General features: G+C 40.7%; 1 protein-coding gene across 1 annotated transcript; it reads right to left on the bottom strand.

Moving 5' to 3' along the window:
- Window positions 1-1,264: 1,264 nt before the first annotated feature.
- On the bottom strand, window positions 1,265-15,226 carry LOC135480767 (uncharacterized). The gene is made up of 13 exons (XM_064760691.1): window positions 15,093-15,226; window positions 14,385-14,549; window positions 13,970-14,016; window positions 12,906-12,946; window positions 11,734-11,831; window positions 9,653-9,817; window positions 8,615-8,661; window positions 7,007-7,065; window positions 6,535-6,641; window positions 5,444-5,599; window positions 4,227-4,273; window positions 2,112-2,168; window positions 1,265-1,432 (listed from the first exon to the last, which is right to left on the bottom strand). Exons 3-13 carry the CDS (start codon window positions 13,985-13,987, stop codon window positions 1,355-1,357), a joined length of 873 nt encoding a protein of 290 aa, XP_064616761.1. The 5' UTR covers window positions 13,988-14,016; window positions 14,385-14,549; window positions 15,093-15,226; the 3' UTR covers window positions 1,265-1,354.
- Between the last annotated feature and the right edge of the window lie 673 nt (window positions 15,227-15,899).

Raw genomic sequence — 15,899 nt, 5'->3', positions numbered from 1 at the left:
GCCGCGCAGATGACCCTAGATGCCACCCAGATGACCCTAGATGCCGACCTGACGACCCTAGATATCGCCCAGGTGATCCTAGAAAAACGCATTTAAAACAATGACGTCACATCACAACGTAATGAATCACAAGGTAATAAAAATATTAACAGCAATACGCGTCACAAAAGTTTGCTGAGTCATAAGTTGGATTTATGATAGATTTTCTTTTTACCAATCTATTTGACCTATCAGCTGTTTACCCCAGCTGAAATCCATGGTACACTCAGGTAGTGAAAGATAATGTGTCCCTGATTTCCTGAACAGCACAAGCTGGGAAAACCTGACGTACATCCCTGATCAAAACTTCCAGATCCAGGAACATAGCTAGCATAACTCGACGTACACCTCTGCCCAAAACTTCCAGATCCAGCGACATAGCTAGCATAACCCCGCGTACATTCCTGATCAAAACTTCCAGATCCAGCGACATAGCTAATATAACCCCACGTACATCCCTGATCAAAACTTCCAGATCCAGTGACATAGCTAGCATAACCCCACGTACATCCCTGCCCCAAACTTTCCAGATCCAACGACATAGCTAGCATAACCCCACGTACATCCCTGCCCAAAACTTCCAGATCCAGCGACATAGGTGACATAACTCCACGTACATCCCTGATCAAAACTTCCAGAAACAGCGACATAGTTAGCATAACCCCACGTACATCTCTGCCCAAACCTTTCCAGTTCCAGCGACTTAGTTGACGATAGGCATCACGTATGTAGGCTATTTCCTGGCAATGTTGTGAATTTGTTGTGCAAATAATAAATTATTACACACTGTTATTTCTTTTACTGATTTACAGTTTTATACATGTTGTGTCAAGTGTAAAATCAGGGTGCCCACTGCTCCAATCGTAGGGTATGTCATTCTGTTTGCATTTGGCTTTGCAGTCTCTGTAAAATGTCAATTTTACCTCTTTGTAGCTCTTTATAAGTGCAGTCATTCCTCTTGATATTGACAGAGTAAAAAGTAACGCTTTAGTTTTAAGAGCGCATGTAGCACTAGAGTGGCGTAAAGGGGTGACGTTACCAGGATCACTGTGCACTGTGATGTTATCATCTCTTGTGATATAATGTAAGCGACTATTGGAACCAGAGTAAACCAATTTAATTGCAATATTTTAGACTTCATTGGTCTAGAATTCCTAAAAATGCTGTGCTGTCACCACATGCACGGTAATAAACAATAAACAGGAAAACACTGGGGTAAGCTGTCTATTAAAATGTTTAATTAACGGTGACATTAATCAGTACAGTTATATTTAACGGGATATAACTAAAGCATATTTTCTCTCTGCCCCTCCGCTCAGGCACTTATGTACAGGACAGACACGACAAGGCTTACTAATACTGTCAAGATGCTGCTACAAAGCGATGGACCAGCCTAAACGAAAGAGACACAAACGGGTATGACTTGTGGCAAGCCCTTTGGTATATGTATTACCTAATTACGCTACAAATATTACCTAAAATAAGATTGTACATATGTACAAAAGAAGTGGACAGATTTACAGCTCTTTTGCAAACATGTGTAAATACAAAATAAACTCCGAAACGATTATCTACATTAGCAGCACGAACAAATACATATATGTGACGGGGCTTACCATTTGGGGATTTGAACCAACGACCTATAGGTTTGGAATCCACACTTCTATAATTACACTGAAGGTCAATTCCTGAGGTCGGTCAAACCAAGGGTCGTGTTAAACCAAGGACTTTAAAAATGGTGCTTTCTGCTGCCTCGCTTGGCGCTCAGCAGTGAGAGGTTAGAGCAAGAAAACGTGGTTCAAATTTCCAACCCTCCCCCGTGCTCTCTTTAAGCATACCTAGATTATGACACAACGGTCTCAAATGCAAGCCGTTGAATTTAAAAATGTTACTTAAATGTTAACAAGGACTTGTTAAACGATGGGGTAATGCGATTAGACGTTCTTAACAACAGCTTGCCATTGCCGTTCTCTTTTTAAACACTCTAAATGCAAAGTAGAGAGAATACACTTCTACAGTTTTAATCGAAATAGTGAGTATGTTGAAATATGCGTGTATACTTCAAACATTACCATTTGCACCACCAGATAGTTCGGATTATGAATATCCACTCCTAAGTTGGTCAGGTACTGGAAGTAGAACACCATGAAACAGTTACTTAAAAGTTCATGAGGTATACATATCCAGGTTTAAAACTCCGGTAAATGAGGTAAATTGTCAGTTTTAAGGGAAACATTTTCTTACATTTTAAGCATAGGTAAGTGTAATTAATAAAGTATATACTTATATTTAAGTGTAATTAAATGAAATATATACTTAGATTTAAGCATAGTAAGTGTAATCAAAAAATATATATACTTAGATTTAAACATAGGTAAGTGTAATTAAATGAAGTATATACTTAGATTTAAGCGTAGGTAAGTGTAATTAAATGAAATATATACTTAGATTTAAGCATAGGCAAGTGTAATTAAATGAAGTTTTAACTATATTTAAGACACAGCTAATTAAGTGAGGCGCATATGCAGATATAAAACGTAAAATGTAAATAACATTGTCAACACTTAAGGTTAAGCTTGGATTGACACTTCACCTTAAAATGACATTTAGGGGCCTCCGTGGCTCAGTCGGTTAAAGCGCTAGCGCAGCGTAATGACCCAGGAGTCTCTCACCAATGCGGTCGCTGTGAGTTCAAGTCCAGCTGATGCTGGCTTCCTCTCCGGCCGTAGGTGAGAAGGTCTGTCAGCAACCTGCGGATGGTCGTGGGTTTCCCCCGGGCTCTGTCCGGTTTCCACCCACCATAATGCTGGCCGCCGTCGAATAAGTGAAATATTCTTGAGTACGGCGTAAAACACCAATCAAAAAAAAAAAAAAATAAAAAAATAAAATGACATTTACTGTTCACGTGTTGTTGACTTCATAATGTTCATGTGAGATTAACACTGTTCACGTCAGGTTTATACTTACTGTCCATGTTAAAGGATACAGAATTGCATCTGACTGGCTGATATGAGAGACAGGCATGTCTAGAAATTGACACTTACTGTTCATGTTAAAATGACACTTATTGTTCACCACAGATTGACGCTAACTGTTCATGTTAAAATAACACTCACTGTTTACGATAGATTTACGTTTACTGTTTATGTTAAATTGACATTTATTGTTCATGTTAAATTGACACTTACTGTTCCAGACAGATTAACTCTTACCGTTAGATTGATACTCACTGACCACAGACTGATACTTACTGTTCACGGTAGACTGACGCTTACTATTCATGGTGCATGTAGACTGACACTATTCACGGTAGAATGACACTCATTATTCGCATTATATTGACACTGTTCACGGTAGATTGGCACTTACTCTTCATATCAGAATGACACCTATGTTGAGACCTGCTTTCAGGCTGACACTTACTGTTCACGGTAGATTTACATTTACTGATCACTGTAGATGAACACGTATTGTTCAAGTCAGATGGGACACTTACTGCTCATGTTACAGTACTGACACTTACTGTTCATGTTAAACTGACACTTACTGTTCATGTTACTTTACTGACACTTACTGCTCATGTTACATTACTGACATTTACTGTCCATGTTACAGTACTGACACTTACTGTCCATGTTACATTATTGATACTTACTGCTCATGGTACATTACTGACATTTACTGTTCATCTTAAACTGACACTTACTGTTCATATTAAACTAACGCTTATTGTCCATGTTAAACTGACACTTACTGTTTATGTTACATTATTGACACTTACTGTTCATGTTACATTACTGACACTTGCTGTTTCATGTTAAACTGACACATACTGTTTATGTTAAACTGACACTTAGTGTTCATGTTACTTTATTGACACTTACTGTTCATGTTACATTATTGACACTTACTGTTTATGTTAAACTGACACTTACTGTCCTTGTTACATTACTGACATTTACTGTTCATGTTAAACTGACACATACTGTTCATGTTAAACTGACACTTTCCGTTCATGTTAAACTGACACATACTGTTCTGGTTAAACTGACACATACTGTTCATGTTAAACTGACACATACATTTCATGTCAGATTGACACTGCTCTCGGCGGATGCTTTGAGCGGACACTTAATCTCCCCAAAGATACTTCGAATTGCCATCTATTCATCACTAAGGATACTCACTGTTCCAACGTAACTTGAAAATTCCGGAGAGGAAAGTGTGCCATCTCCTGAAGACGTGTTTGAAACAAAAATAATTGGACAATATGAAGATCAAAAAGCGAGAAACTGGCTGATTAATCATTCAGTTAATGATATACATGGGCTTTACTCAATCAAAGAAAGGTTTACAGAGGATCTCTAACTAGTAATACTGTAGTAATTTATTCATCCAATCTCAATGCAGAAAACATTCCTGGGTATAAAGCAGTCACCAACGTAATAAACGACAGCAAAGAAACACATGCATCGAACAGTTTTCTTAACTCGGACATTTTTAACTCGGACACGCTGATTGTTGTTAACTGCCAGAAATTTTCCGTACGATGAAGGTTAGTTTCATGGGTGGAGGGAAACAGACTACCCAAAGTAAACCACCGACCTTTGGAGGAAACCGGGGTACCCAAAGTAAACCGTCGACCTTTGGAGGAAACCGGAGTACACGAGGAAACCACCGGCCTTTGGAAGAAGCCGGGGTACCCAAGATAAACCACGGACTTTTGGAGTAAACCGGAGTACTCGAGGCAAACTGCCAAAATTTGGAGGAAACCTGGAGTACTCTAAGTAAACTACCGACTTTTGGAGGAAACCGGAGTACCTGAGGTAAAGCACCGACCCTTGGAGAACCGGAGTACCCGAGGTAAACAGACAACCTTTGGAAGAAACCGGAGTACTCAAGGTTAACCACCGACCTTTGGAGCAAATCGGAGAACACGAGGTAAACTACCGACGTTTGGAGGAAACCGGAGTACCCAAGGTAAACCATCGACCTGACAAATGACTGGTAAAATTCATGAACATCCCCACGTGTGACGTGTAGATATGCACACCGTATAGGTGGAAGACCAGTTGTTTCATCGGACGTTAGACAGCGCAAATGGCCGCACTAGCTTCGTCGACCGGTTGTTGTTACTTAAGACACTACAAACGACGAGAGTGCGATTCCGTTTTTAAGACCGGGAAGAAACCATCGCCTATAGTGTGCCATATGCTGATTAAAAGACAAGCATCTTAACAAAGAGCCTCGCTTGGCGTTCAGCACTGAGAGGTTAGAGCAAGGAAACCTGTTGGCCCGGTGTGAGGAAAATGTGACTGGGTGGGATGTCTTGTGTGATGTCTTCGGCACGATACTCCTGTTGCAGAAGCACTCTTTGGTAACGACTGATTGTAAGATGTCTTACCGTTGGTGTCCACTAAATCAAATAGTCTCCTGATATCCATTCTCTCCAAGAAGCCGTTGGCTTCGGCATCAAATTTGACCAACATTTCCGGAGCAAATCCGTACAGACCTTTTGGCAGGGAAGCTCTTAACTCGTTTATGTTAATTCGACTGTCACCTGAAAAGTCAACTCCTGGTCAGTCAAACCCTGCAGTAAAGGTTATAATTGGTCACATTACAAATGAGGCGATCTGTGTTGGACATCAGTGTTAAGTTATCGTCTGACAAGGAACTACACGTGTTAAATCATATTCCTTACAGCGCATGCGTCGCTCCATACGTTCTTTTTAAATCACTGCCACCACTAGCAAATTTTATACAGAAATCTCTCCCAGGCTCATGCCGAGGTCACTGAGATGACGGTGATGAGGCAGGAAGTGATTTCTGTCTCAGCTTTTAATCACGTGATACAGTGTAATGAATGGTGAGTATAGGACACCAGTGGTGAAGCTAAGCGTAAACGAACTAACAGAGTCCACGCACGTCGCACAGGCTCCAGAAGGTCATGCTTGTCTAGTAGTGGCAATGGATTAAAGCGAGCGTAGAGAGCGGTACATGAACTATAAGGAGATATGTTAAATTGGGTTGCATTTGTCAGCATTGAGGGTATAATTCATGCTGAACGACATGAATGAATCTGCACACAGTATTCGATCCAAGTAGGACATTGAAGTAGTTATAGCACCGGAACCAACGACAGATCACACCCGTAAAAATCATTAAATATGCCACTTGGCACGGATACTGTTAGTTTCTAAAATTTAAATCAGGTTACAAAAAACGACATTACAATCTTCAAAACTGGACAATATTTGGGGCATTTCTCACAAGGAAACCGATGATCAGTGAGAATCATAGTTTTCATTAAATATACAAGCTTAAGCACGGTTCCTTCTATTTTTCAAACTTGATGCGAAACTGTACAACTTGAACCTGCACACAATATTTGCTTAGCACTATTTGGCAATATGGAAGAATTATTCCACCGGAAATTATTTCACAAAAAGCGAGTGATGAGATAAAAAAAAAAACAAGTGCGCGTAGACCACATACCGTCAACGTCATTCAAACTAATGGCGTTCCACCCCTCTTCAAACGTAATCTGTCCATTATTGTCAACGTCTATTCTGTGGAAGCCGAAATCGCTCATATCTTTCGGGCTTGTAAACGTAAAAACAAAGTATATCATCACGCATCTATGTAAACACCGGCCAGAACTGCAAACTTGATTTCAATTTATTAATTTTCTTCTTGCTCTCATGAGTTTTATATTCTGAAGCCTTGGAAGAAAGGTAATCGTGTAGTTCGGTCTATACATCTTTATCTCAAATCTAAAGGCGTATAACCGAACGTGAGTGGTTTGTATCGGTCAATATGGCCTAAATCGGATCACATGGTGAACAAATTCGCACAAATAGCGGCATTACTGACCCTTTTTTTTGTTAGGTTGGGCAGAAAATTGACTTGCTTGAATTGCTTGTCCTACAATCAGAATTAACATATGTATAGGCGATGATGAACGTACCGGCTAGTGACGCTAGTTATGACACCAGGTGTGCCAGTAAGATTGAAGCTATCGTACACCTGTGGATGAAGTAGAAAACTGTCTATTACAAAAACAGAACTGTCTGTTTACAAAACAGAACTGTCTGTTTACAAAACAGAAATGTCTGATGAAAAATAGAAATGTGTGTTATACAACAGAAATGTCTGTTACAAAGCACAACGATCTATAACAAAATAGAAATGTCTGTTAAAAACAGAACTATCTGTTATAAGTCAGGATGCTGTTGATGGTGACGAAACCGTAAGTAGTTGTCATTGTGTACTGGATATGTTTCATCTGTTGAAACGTACGCAGGCCTATTGGTGACTAGCACTAAGTGTAACGCATGGCATTCTGGGTAGACAGATTTTTTGCCGCCGCCGTGTTGGAATTAATTACCATTTGCTATACAGGTTACAAGTAATTCTGTAAAACGGGTCGGAACATGGAGGTCACGTGACCACCCTTTCGTGTCAAACAAAATGGCAGCCCAATGTTAAAACACTGGGGGAAAAGGTCACTTTTTGCCACTTCGCTGGCGACCAGTAAGGCCTAGTTGTACAAAATAACACCACAAAAGCTCTACAAAAATACTCAGACTATCTGGAAAGCTGAAAATTATACAAATCCAACGGATACAAGATCGCTGACAGCGATTCAAATATGGGCATTTCCCTATGCAATAACTTTGGGAGGACCGTTTTCTTCACCCACGCATTTTGTTACTAAGGAGATCACGTGGTGTCCAGCTACTGTCCGTCTTACAGAATAAGACTTCCTCATAGAGATATGTGATCTGAATCCATGTTTGTACTTTTTGACACTTTAGAAAGTTTCAGGCGTACAATCTAGGTGTCGAATCAGACAATACACCAATTCTCAAAAAATGAATGTTTGAGATCAGTAATCCAAAGTCCGATTTCCACAACAACGTTCAACACAAACCACACAGGAAGCAAGAAAGCATATTTATAAAAAATTAAGGAATTAAGAACGAGTCATATGAAATGAGACGGTCTTTAATTTTCATTGTTGCAGGAAAAACGCAAAGAATTATTTCGGCGAGTTAATATGAACAATATCTTAAAATACTCCGCTAGTGTGTTGTTGTTAACAAAAAATATATTCCATTTGCGCTTTGATTGCAAGTGTTCGTAGATGTATATCCAAATTGGTGACTTTATTCAGCACGATGCAAACTTACACCTAGTCCAGATTAACACAAAACTGGATACATTTTAGGAAGCAGAATACCAGATTCTCTGTCCACAGTTACCCACAAGAGAGTTTTATTCATTGTAAATTTAAGAAACTTAGAATGAGTGCGCTTCATGAAATATACTTGACACGTTTGTTTTTGTAGCACGCTAATATGGCTGCCTGCAATCGCCACAACATACATGATCTAACAAGTGCTGCAGGGCGAGATATGTACGCTGCACGCAATACGCACTACCCTTCGGCGTAATGAAATTATATATATATATATATATATATATATATATATATATATATATATATATATATATATATATATATATATATTATATATATATATATATATATATATATATATGTACTACCTACCTTTTTGACGAAAGTTGAATACTGGAATTTCGTTACAGCGCCGTCACCTAGACATAGGAAATATTGAGCTATGCATTTGATTGATTGGTTGATGCTATAGGCTATGCTTAGAAACAGGTCGTTCATCCGAAGGCATTCAGTCATGTGTGGAGTCCGGAAATGCCGACCAGCCCTTGTAAGGTACATGTCCAACGTTCTGATGTAAGCTGTATTGGTCAAGGAAGAGCTGTCTAGCGACAGAGCCCGTTAGATAGATTGGCCAGCACATGGACAATACATGGACAATATTTTATAGAGTAAAGGCGCTTGTTTGCTAAGTGCTTCTGCATGCTCATATGACTCTTGTTTAGACGTCACCTTCACCTAGCAGTAGGAAGTGACTGTACGCAGTGGATTTCACACAGCGAATGGTCCTTGCATGACTATCAGACGGTTTGATTGTAATAAAACTACACATCGCCTTTAAGGTATGACAAATATTAAGATGAAATGACAGTATTCCTAGAAGATGCACCAAATATTGTGGGCAAGTTTATATTAAGACTAAAGTAAGACGAGTATCAGCTTTTAGAGTCCTCCTTTAACAATGACGTCTAACAAATTGCCATTAACACAAATCCATATTTTTACTCAATTATGATAAGCCACAGTGTTGGGGGGAGGGGATGATGCTTCTTTTAAGCATGTATACAAACAGTTTGAATAAAATCCTCAACAATGTGAACTGACAAGAGGCCGGGTTTCACTGGTTACCTGTGATTATTTGCCAACTATCACACTTACGTCGCTGCTCTGATTTTACTGTGTAGATACTGTGGTCTTATATCACAATAGCATTCGTAAATTAAGCACCAAGTATTGTGAAGAATTTTTTTATCAAGATTTAAATTAAGGTGGGTAATCACTATGTGGTCTTTTTGTTTCAAACGTTTCGCGTCTCAGTATCACAAAAGTTTTTTTTTTAATATTTTTTATAACAAAAAAAATATGATAAAACAAATTGTTCATTGTTTCAAAAGTATTGAAAACAACAATTACCAATGGTGTCAATGAGTTTAAACCCCGTGACGATATCGGATCGCTCCAGGAACCCGTTGTGGTCCGCATCAAACTTTCGAAACAGCATAGGCGCCGCTTCTCTGTAGCTCACTGGAGAGTCGGCGAATGACACTATATACTCGTACTCGCTAATCCTGCTGTCACCTGTTAATGAAACAGTGCGATTCACATGAATTACTCGACTACTCGTGTGTACCGGTACAATTCACATGGAATAGTCGACTACTCGTGTGTACCCGTATAGTTCAACTGGGTTACCCGACGTATGTACCGGTACAATTCTCATGGGTTAGTCCACTACTCGTATGTACCGGTACAGTTCACCTGGGTTACCCGACAACTCGTATGTACCGGTAGCAATTCACATGGGCTAGACAACAACTCGTATGTACCGATACATTTCCCAAGGGTTGCTCGACTACTCGTATGTACCGGTACAATTCACAGGGGATAGTCGACCACTTGTATGTACCGGTACAATTCACAGGGGATAGTCGACCACTCGTAGGTACCGGTACAATTCATAGGGGATAGTCGACCACTCGTAGGTACCGGTACAATTCATAGGGGATAGTCGACCACTCGTAGGTACCGGTACAATTCGCATGGGTTACTCGACTACTCGTATGTACCGGTACAGTTCATATCGAATAGTTGACTACTCGTATGTACCGCTACAGTTCACCTGGGTTACCCGACAACTCGTATGTACCGGTAGCAATTCACATGGGCTAGACAACAACTCGTATGTACCGATACATTTCCCAAGGGTTGCTCGACTACTCGTATGTACCGGTACAATTCACAGGGGATAGTCGACCACTTGTATGTATCGGTACAATTCACAGGGGATAGTCGACCACTCGTAGGTACCGGTACAATTCATAGGGGATAGTCGACCACTCGTAGGTACCGGTACAATTCGCATGGGTTACTCGACTACTCGTATGTACCGGTACAGTTCATATCGGATAGTTGACTACTCGTATGTACCGCTACAGTTCACCTGGGTTACCCGACAACTCGTATGTACCGGTAGCAATTCACATGGGCTAGCCAACAACTCGTATGTACCGATACACTTCCCAAGGGTTACTCGACTACTCTTATGTACCGGTACAATTCACATGGGTTACTCGACTACTCGTATGTACCGGTACAATTCACAGGGGATAGTCGACCACTCGTATGTACCAGTACAATTCATAGGGGATAGTCGACCACTCGTAGGTACCGGTACAATTCACAGGGGATAGTTGACCACTCGTAGGTACCAGTACAATTCATAGGGGATAGTCGACCACTCGTAGTTACCGGTACAATTCACAGGGGATAGTCGACCTCTCGTAGGTACCGGTACAATTCACAGGGGATAGTTGACTACTCGTGTGTACCGGTACTATTCACAGGGATAGTTGACTATTGTACCGGTACAATTCAAATGAGTTACTCGACTACTCGTATGTACCGGTGCAATTCACATAGGGTAATCGACTACTCGTATGTACCGCTACAGTTCACCTGGGTTACCCGACAACTTGTATATAGCGGTAGCAATTCACATGGGCTAGACAACAACTCGTATGTACCGATATACTTCCAAAGGGTTACTCGACTACTCGTATGTACCGATAAAATTCCTATGTGTTACTCGACTACTCGTATGTACCGGTACAATTCCCATGGGTTACTCGACTACTCGTATGTACCGGCGCAGTTCACATGGATTACTCGACTACTCTTATGTACCGGTACAATTCACATGAGATAGTCGACCACTCGTATCTTCCGGTGTAATTCCCTTGGGTTACTCGACCACTCGTATGTATCGCTACAATTCACAGGGAATAGTCAAATACTCGCACCCGCTTGACACCTGTGAAAGTTGATTATACAATTTGAGACCACTGTGTTAATTGCGCTAAGTATCGTAGTCATTCGGCACAATTCCCTTAAATTTCGGGTCAATCGGTACAATTCCCTCAAATTTCGGGATCATTTTGTAGAACTCCCTCAAACTTCGGAGTTGTTTCGTTCTATGTGAATCACGATGTACTTACCGTTAGAATCAATGGACAAAGCACCTGCCCATTCTTCGTCCACGGTGACTAGACCGTCTTTATTCGTGTCTATGCTGTCAAAACCATAATCAGGAGGGCTGTAAACATACATAGCATCTTACGAAATTAGATAATACAACAAAAATCAAATAAAAGGCAACAGATTTTCTTTTCCACATATATGAGCCAGGAAAGATTAATATTATGTTAATGCAAAAGGACATGAAATGTATTCAGTTTTCCCTCTTACTCATGGAAGCCCACGACTGAAGGTATAAATATTGTTTTTCTAAGTCTGCGAGTTTGGAATATGTTATTCCCATCATTGCCTTATCATGCCATACGTCATCTGACGAATGACACGCGGATACCCCGTTCAGTTTAGACACAAACATGCCATGCCACATTTGAGCAACACTGACTGCCTGAACGGGCAATTCCATGAATGGTCACTCTCATGACCGAGATAGTATTGGTATTTTCATAACGATATGGATGTGGCGAAAACACAAAAGGGATACTCTCTGAAAACTACTGTGTACAGCGTTGTGGCATAAATGTACATCTACATAATTTTGTGTATCAGTAATAAACAAATTGTGTAATTCATGTGCCACATCCACAGTGACATGTTTATATGTGCGTGTACCGCTGATACACATGTCACTGTGGATGTGCAAATTTGTACATAATCGTTTTTAGAGAGTACTTATTTATTCATTTGAATTATTCATTAATGCAGTCCCTCAAACATGATTCACTTGCACGACGCTTGCCAAGTTCATAGGTAGAAGAATTCGGTCAGTGGCTGAGGAAAATCATCGCCCTCCGCTAACGAAGAGCTGGACTCGAACCGGCGAACTCACTGGCTATTAGTTAGGGGACATATGGCATTTGTCTACTCGACCATGCACCAAAACACAACTCATGTTTGTTTGTTTGATTGGTGTTTTATACACCAAAAATATTTCACTTATACGACGGCGGCCAACCTTATGGCGAGAGGAAACCTGGCTTGGGGTAAACCCCCTACCATCCGCAGGAAGCCAGCATGAGCTGGACATCAACTCGTTTTGGATGAGTTTCCTCGGTCATTGTGCTGCACTAGCACGCTAACCACTCGGCCATGGAGGCCCTCTGGTCGTGAAGTGAACGTTTTGGATAATACATACCTCTGATGGGATCCTTCGTGGACTCCTTCGCTGGCGTAAAGCTGGTGACGAAAGCACGGCAAATGTTAGATATGATCAAATATAGTTCGACACTTGGTACTAACGGGATACATTTATTTATTTATTTGATTGGTGATTCGTATTAAAGAATATTTCACTTGTACGACAGCGGCCAGCAGTATGGTGGGAGGAAACCGGGCAGATCCCGGGGAAACCCATGACCCTCCGCAGGTTGCCAGAGGGGAACACAAAATGAGCTGAACGCCCAGCGATTGTGTTGGTGAGGGACTCCTGGCTCATTGCGCCGTGCTGGCGTACTAACCAACTCGGCCACGATGGCAACTTCCAACGGGATAAAAGAGTTTCACACATTTCTAGACATATACTCAGCTGGACAGGAAGTTATTCAGGTTGTTGTGTCAGTGTAACTATATATATATATATTGATAGATGATGTCAAGCTTGTATCAGTAATACTATATATATAGGCGAGTTTCAGGTATTTGTCCCCATGAAACTGTTTTTATAGTTGATGTATTTATTTATTTATTTGAATGAAGTTTTATGCCGTACTCAAGAATATTTCAATTATACGACAGCTACGGTTATGGTGGGAAGAAACCGGGGAAAACCCAAGACCACCTGCAGGTTGCTGCAAGACCGGATTTATGCAAAGAGAAGAAGTCAACAGTTTCCAATGATGACAGAAACGTCCAAGGAATGTCCTTGGCGAATGAATTAAATCAACAATGATTTATAATTCTTGATAATCAAAAGATAGCTGTCATTCTGGGCATGACATCTAAGGATTTTTTTTGATTGGTGTTTTACGCCGTACTCAAGAATGTTTCACTTATTTTACTTATACGACAGCGGCCAGCATTATGGTGGGAAGAAACCGGGCAGAGCCCCGGGGAAACACACAACCATCTGCAGGTCGCTCCCAGGCCTACCCATTTACGGCCGGAGAGGAAGCCAGCATGAGCTGGGCTTGAACTCACAGACATCTGAAGACGATGTTCGGACAAGATCTGTTTATATGATATTCATAGAAATACACTCACCTTGCTGAAAAATGCCATGTATTCTTCGGGGGAAATATATCCGTCCCCTGAAAAGAAATGGTGTCTATGATTTTACGTGTCACGAATTCATGATTTCGCGTTTGGAACATAAAGAAAGCCACGTGGTGCTTCTCGACAATTGATTGCGCGGGTTTGGTTGCGTGGATATTGCCTTAGCCAGTTCTTGGTCTTTCCGGCATGCTCAGATTTTGCTTACGTTCTAAAGAGTGACATACTTGACTGTATTAGTATGTACTCTCGCATGCGAATAGAAAACGTTTCGTGATCAAGTGTCTTCCGATACGAGGAATCCTCGAACGCTTGTAGGACAATTTGAGGCGGTTTTACATGAAGATCAATGTAGATCAATCAATCTCCTTCCACCACTTACCAATACATGTTTTGGGGCACCTACCGTTAGGGTCAAGGACAGCCACTATCAAGACGACATCGGATTTCTCGATAAACCCATTTTTGTCTGGGTCAAATCTATCGAATATTTTTGGAGCGGCTGCCCGGAAGTCATCCCGGGAATTGGCAAATGCCTTCACGTACTCGTCTTTGCTGATCTTTTTATCTCCTGCAAAGCAGTATCACGTATTTCATGTATTTAATGGCATTTATGTTTTATACTTAACAGTGTGACAAGGTAGAGTTCTTTGACGTTTCTCGCGGATTTTTGGAGGCAGGCAGGCAAGCTTTCTGATAAGCGTTCTGATGACGAGATATAAAAACATTGAAGTGAATGACTTTTTAAAAATATAATTCGGGCAAAATAAAATATCGGGACAAAGATGACAGTTCTGAGTGGTATATGGTCTGGATAATATTCTTCTGTGCTTTGATGCCTGTTAATTGGTTTTCAGTTAATAATACACACCTCTCGTCCTTTTTTGCGTTTTCAAAGTGTATCAGTGTTTATTAGTTGTGTTCAAAAGGCCAATCCGGGTCGGGACTGGTTTTATTTAGCTTCCATACTTATTTGTTCTTCTCTACTATTTATTTATTTGTTTGATTGGTGTTATTTGACCGTACTCAAGAATATTTCACTTATTCGACGGCAGCCAGCATTATGGTGGGAATCTTGTCTCTGATATAATGTGTGCCTAATAAGTATACTCGCCATTTAAGTCGATTGTCAAAGCGGATTCCCACTGTTCCTGCGCAGTCAACTTCCTGTCATGGTTGGCGTCCGCGAACAGAAAACCATTATAAATGAGGTCACTGGAACAAATATAGGATGCTGTTAAGTCATGGCCATTGTTATCATGAAGCTGTCCATAATGTTTACATTCAGCTAAGACGTCGTAAGGTTGGCGTGTTGCTTCTCAACATTCTAATTTCCAATATGTCCATTACACACACGTCTACATGAAATTGAGCTCACGACGGCCACATTGGCGAGAGGCTCCTGAGCCATTGTGCTGCATTACAACGTTAACCTTAATCAGCTTTAGGCCCCACTCAGTGACATCATGTTTACGACGCTGTTTGAATTTTTGAAGAACTTCAAAAGAATGATAACGATCTCCGCACTCCGTTTATGACAGACTTACGAATGCATCACGACACTATTGTAAATTCCTATTTGTTTCGCATCTACCCTGCCTTGATCGGCTGATTTTGAAAACCGTTTCTACATTGCGTTGCTTCCGGAATGATTACGTTACTTTTACGATTTCACTTTACGATTTGTGAATATTCACGAAGTTTTTGCGAACACTTACAGATCATTAAGAACTTATGTCCAGGTACGAAATTCGTTAATTTTTTGAAATTGTCGCCGACATCAAAAATAGAGCACGCATTCATTACGACCGCTCACGAATCAGTACGAAAGATCACAAATGTTAACACGATTACATTACGAAGTCAGTTCGTAAGAGTTCGGCAGAAAATTAAAAAGTGGGAACGGGTACTTCATGGAACA

The sequence above is a fragment of the Liolophura sinensis genome, chromosome 13, assembly GCF_032854445.1.
Source record: "Liolophura sinensis isolate JHLJ2023 chromosome 13, CUHK_Ljap_v2, whole genome shotgun sequence".
In the NCBI taxonomy this organism is placed as follows: Eukaryota; Metazoa; Mollusca; class Polyplacophora; order Chitonida; family Chitonidae; genus Liolophura; species Liolophura sinensis.
Note: the sequence above shows the minus strand (reverse complement) of the source record. Positions and strands in the feature narration are given on the sequence as shown.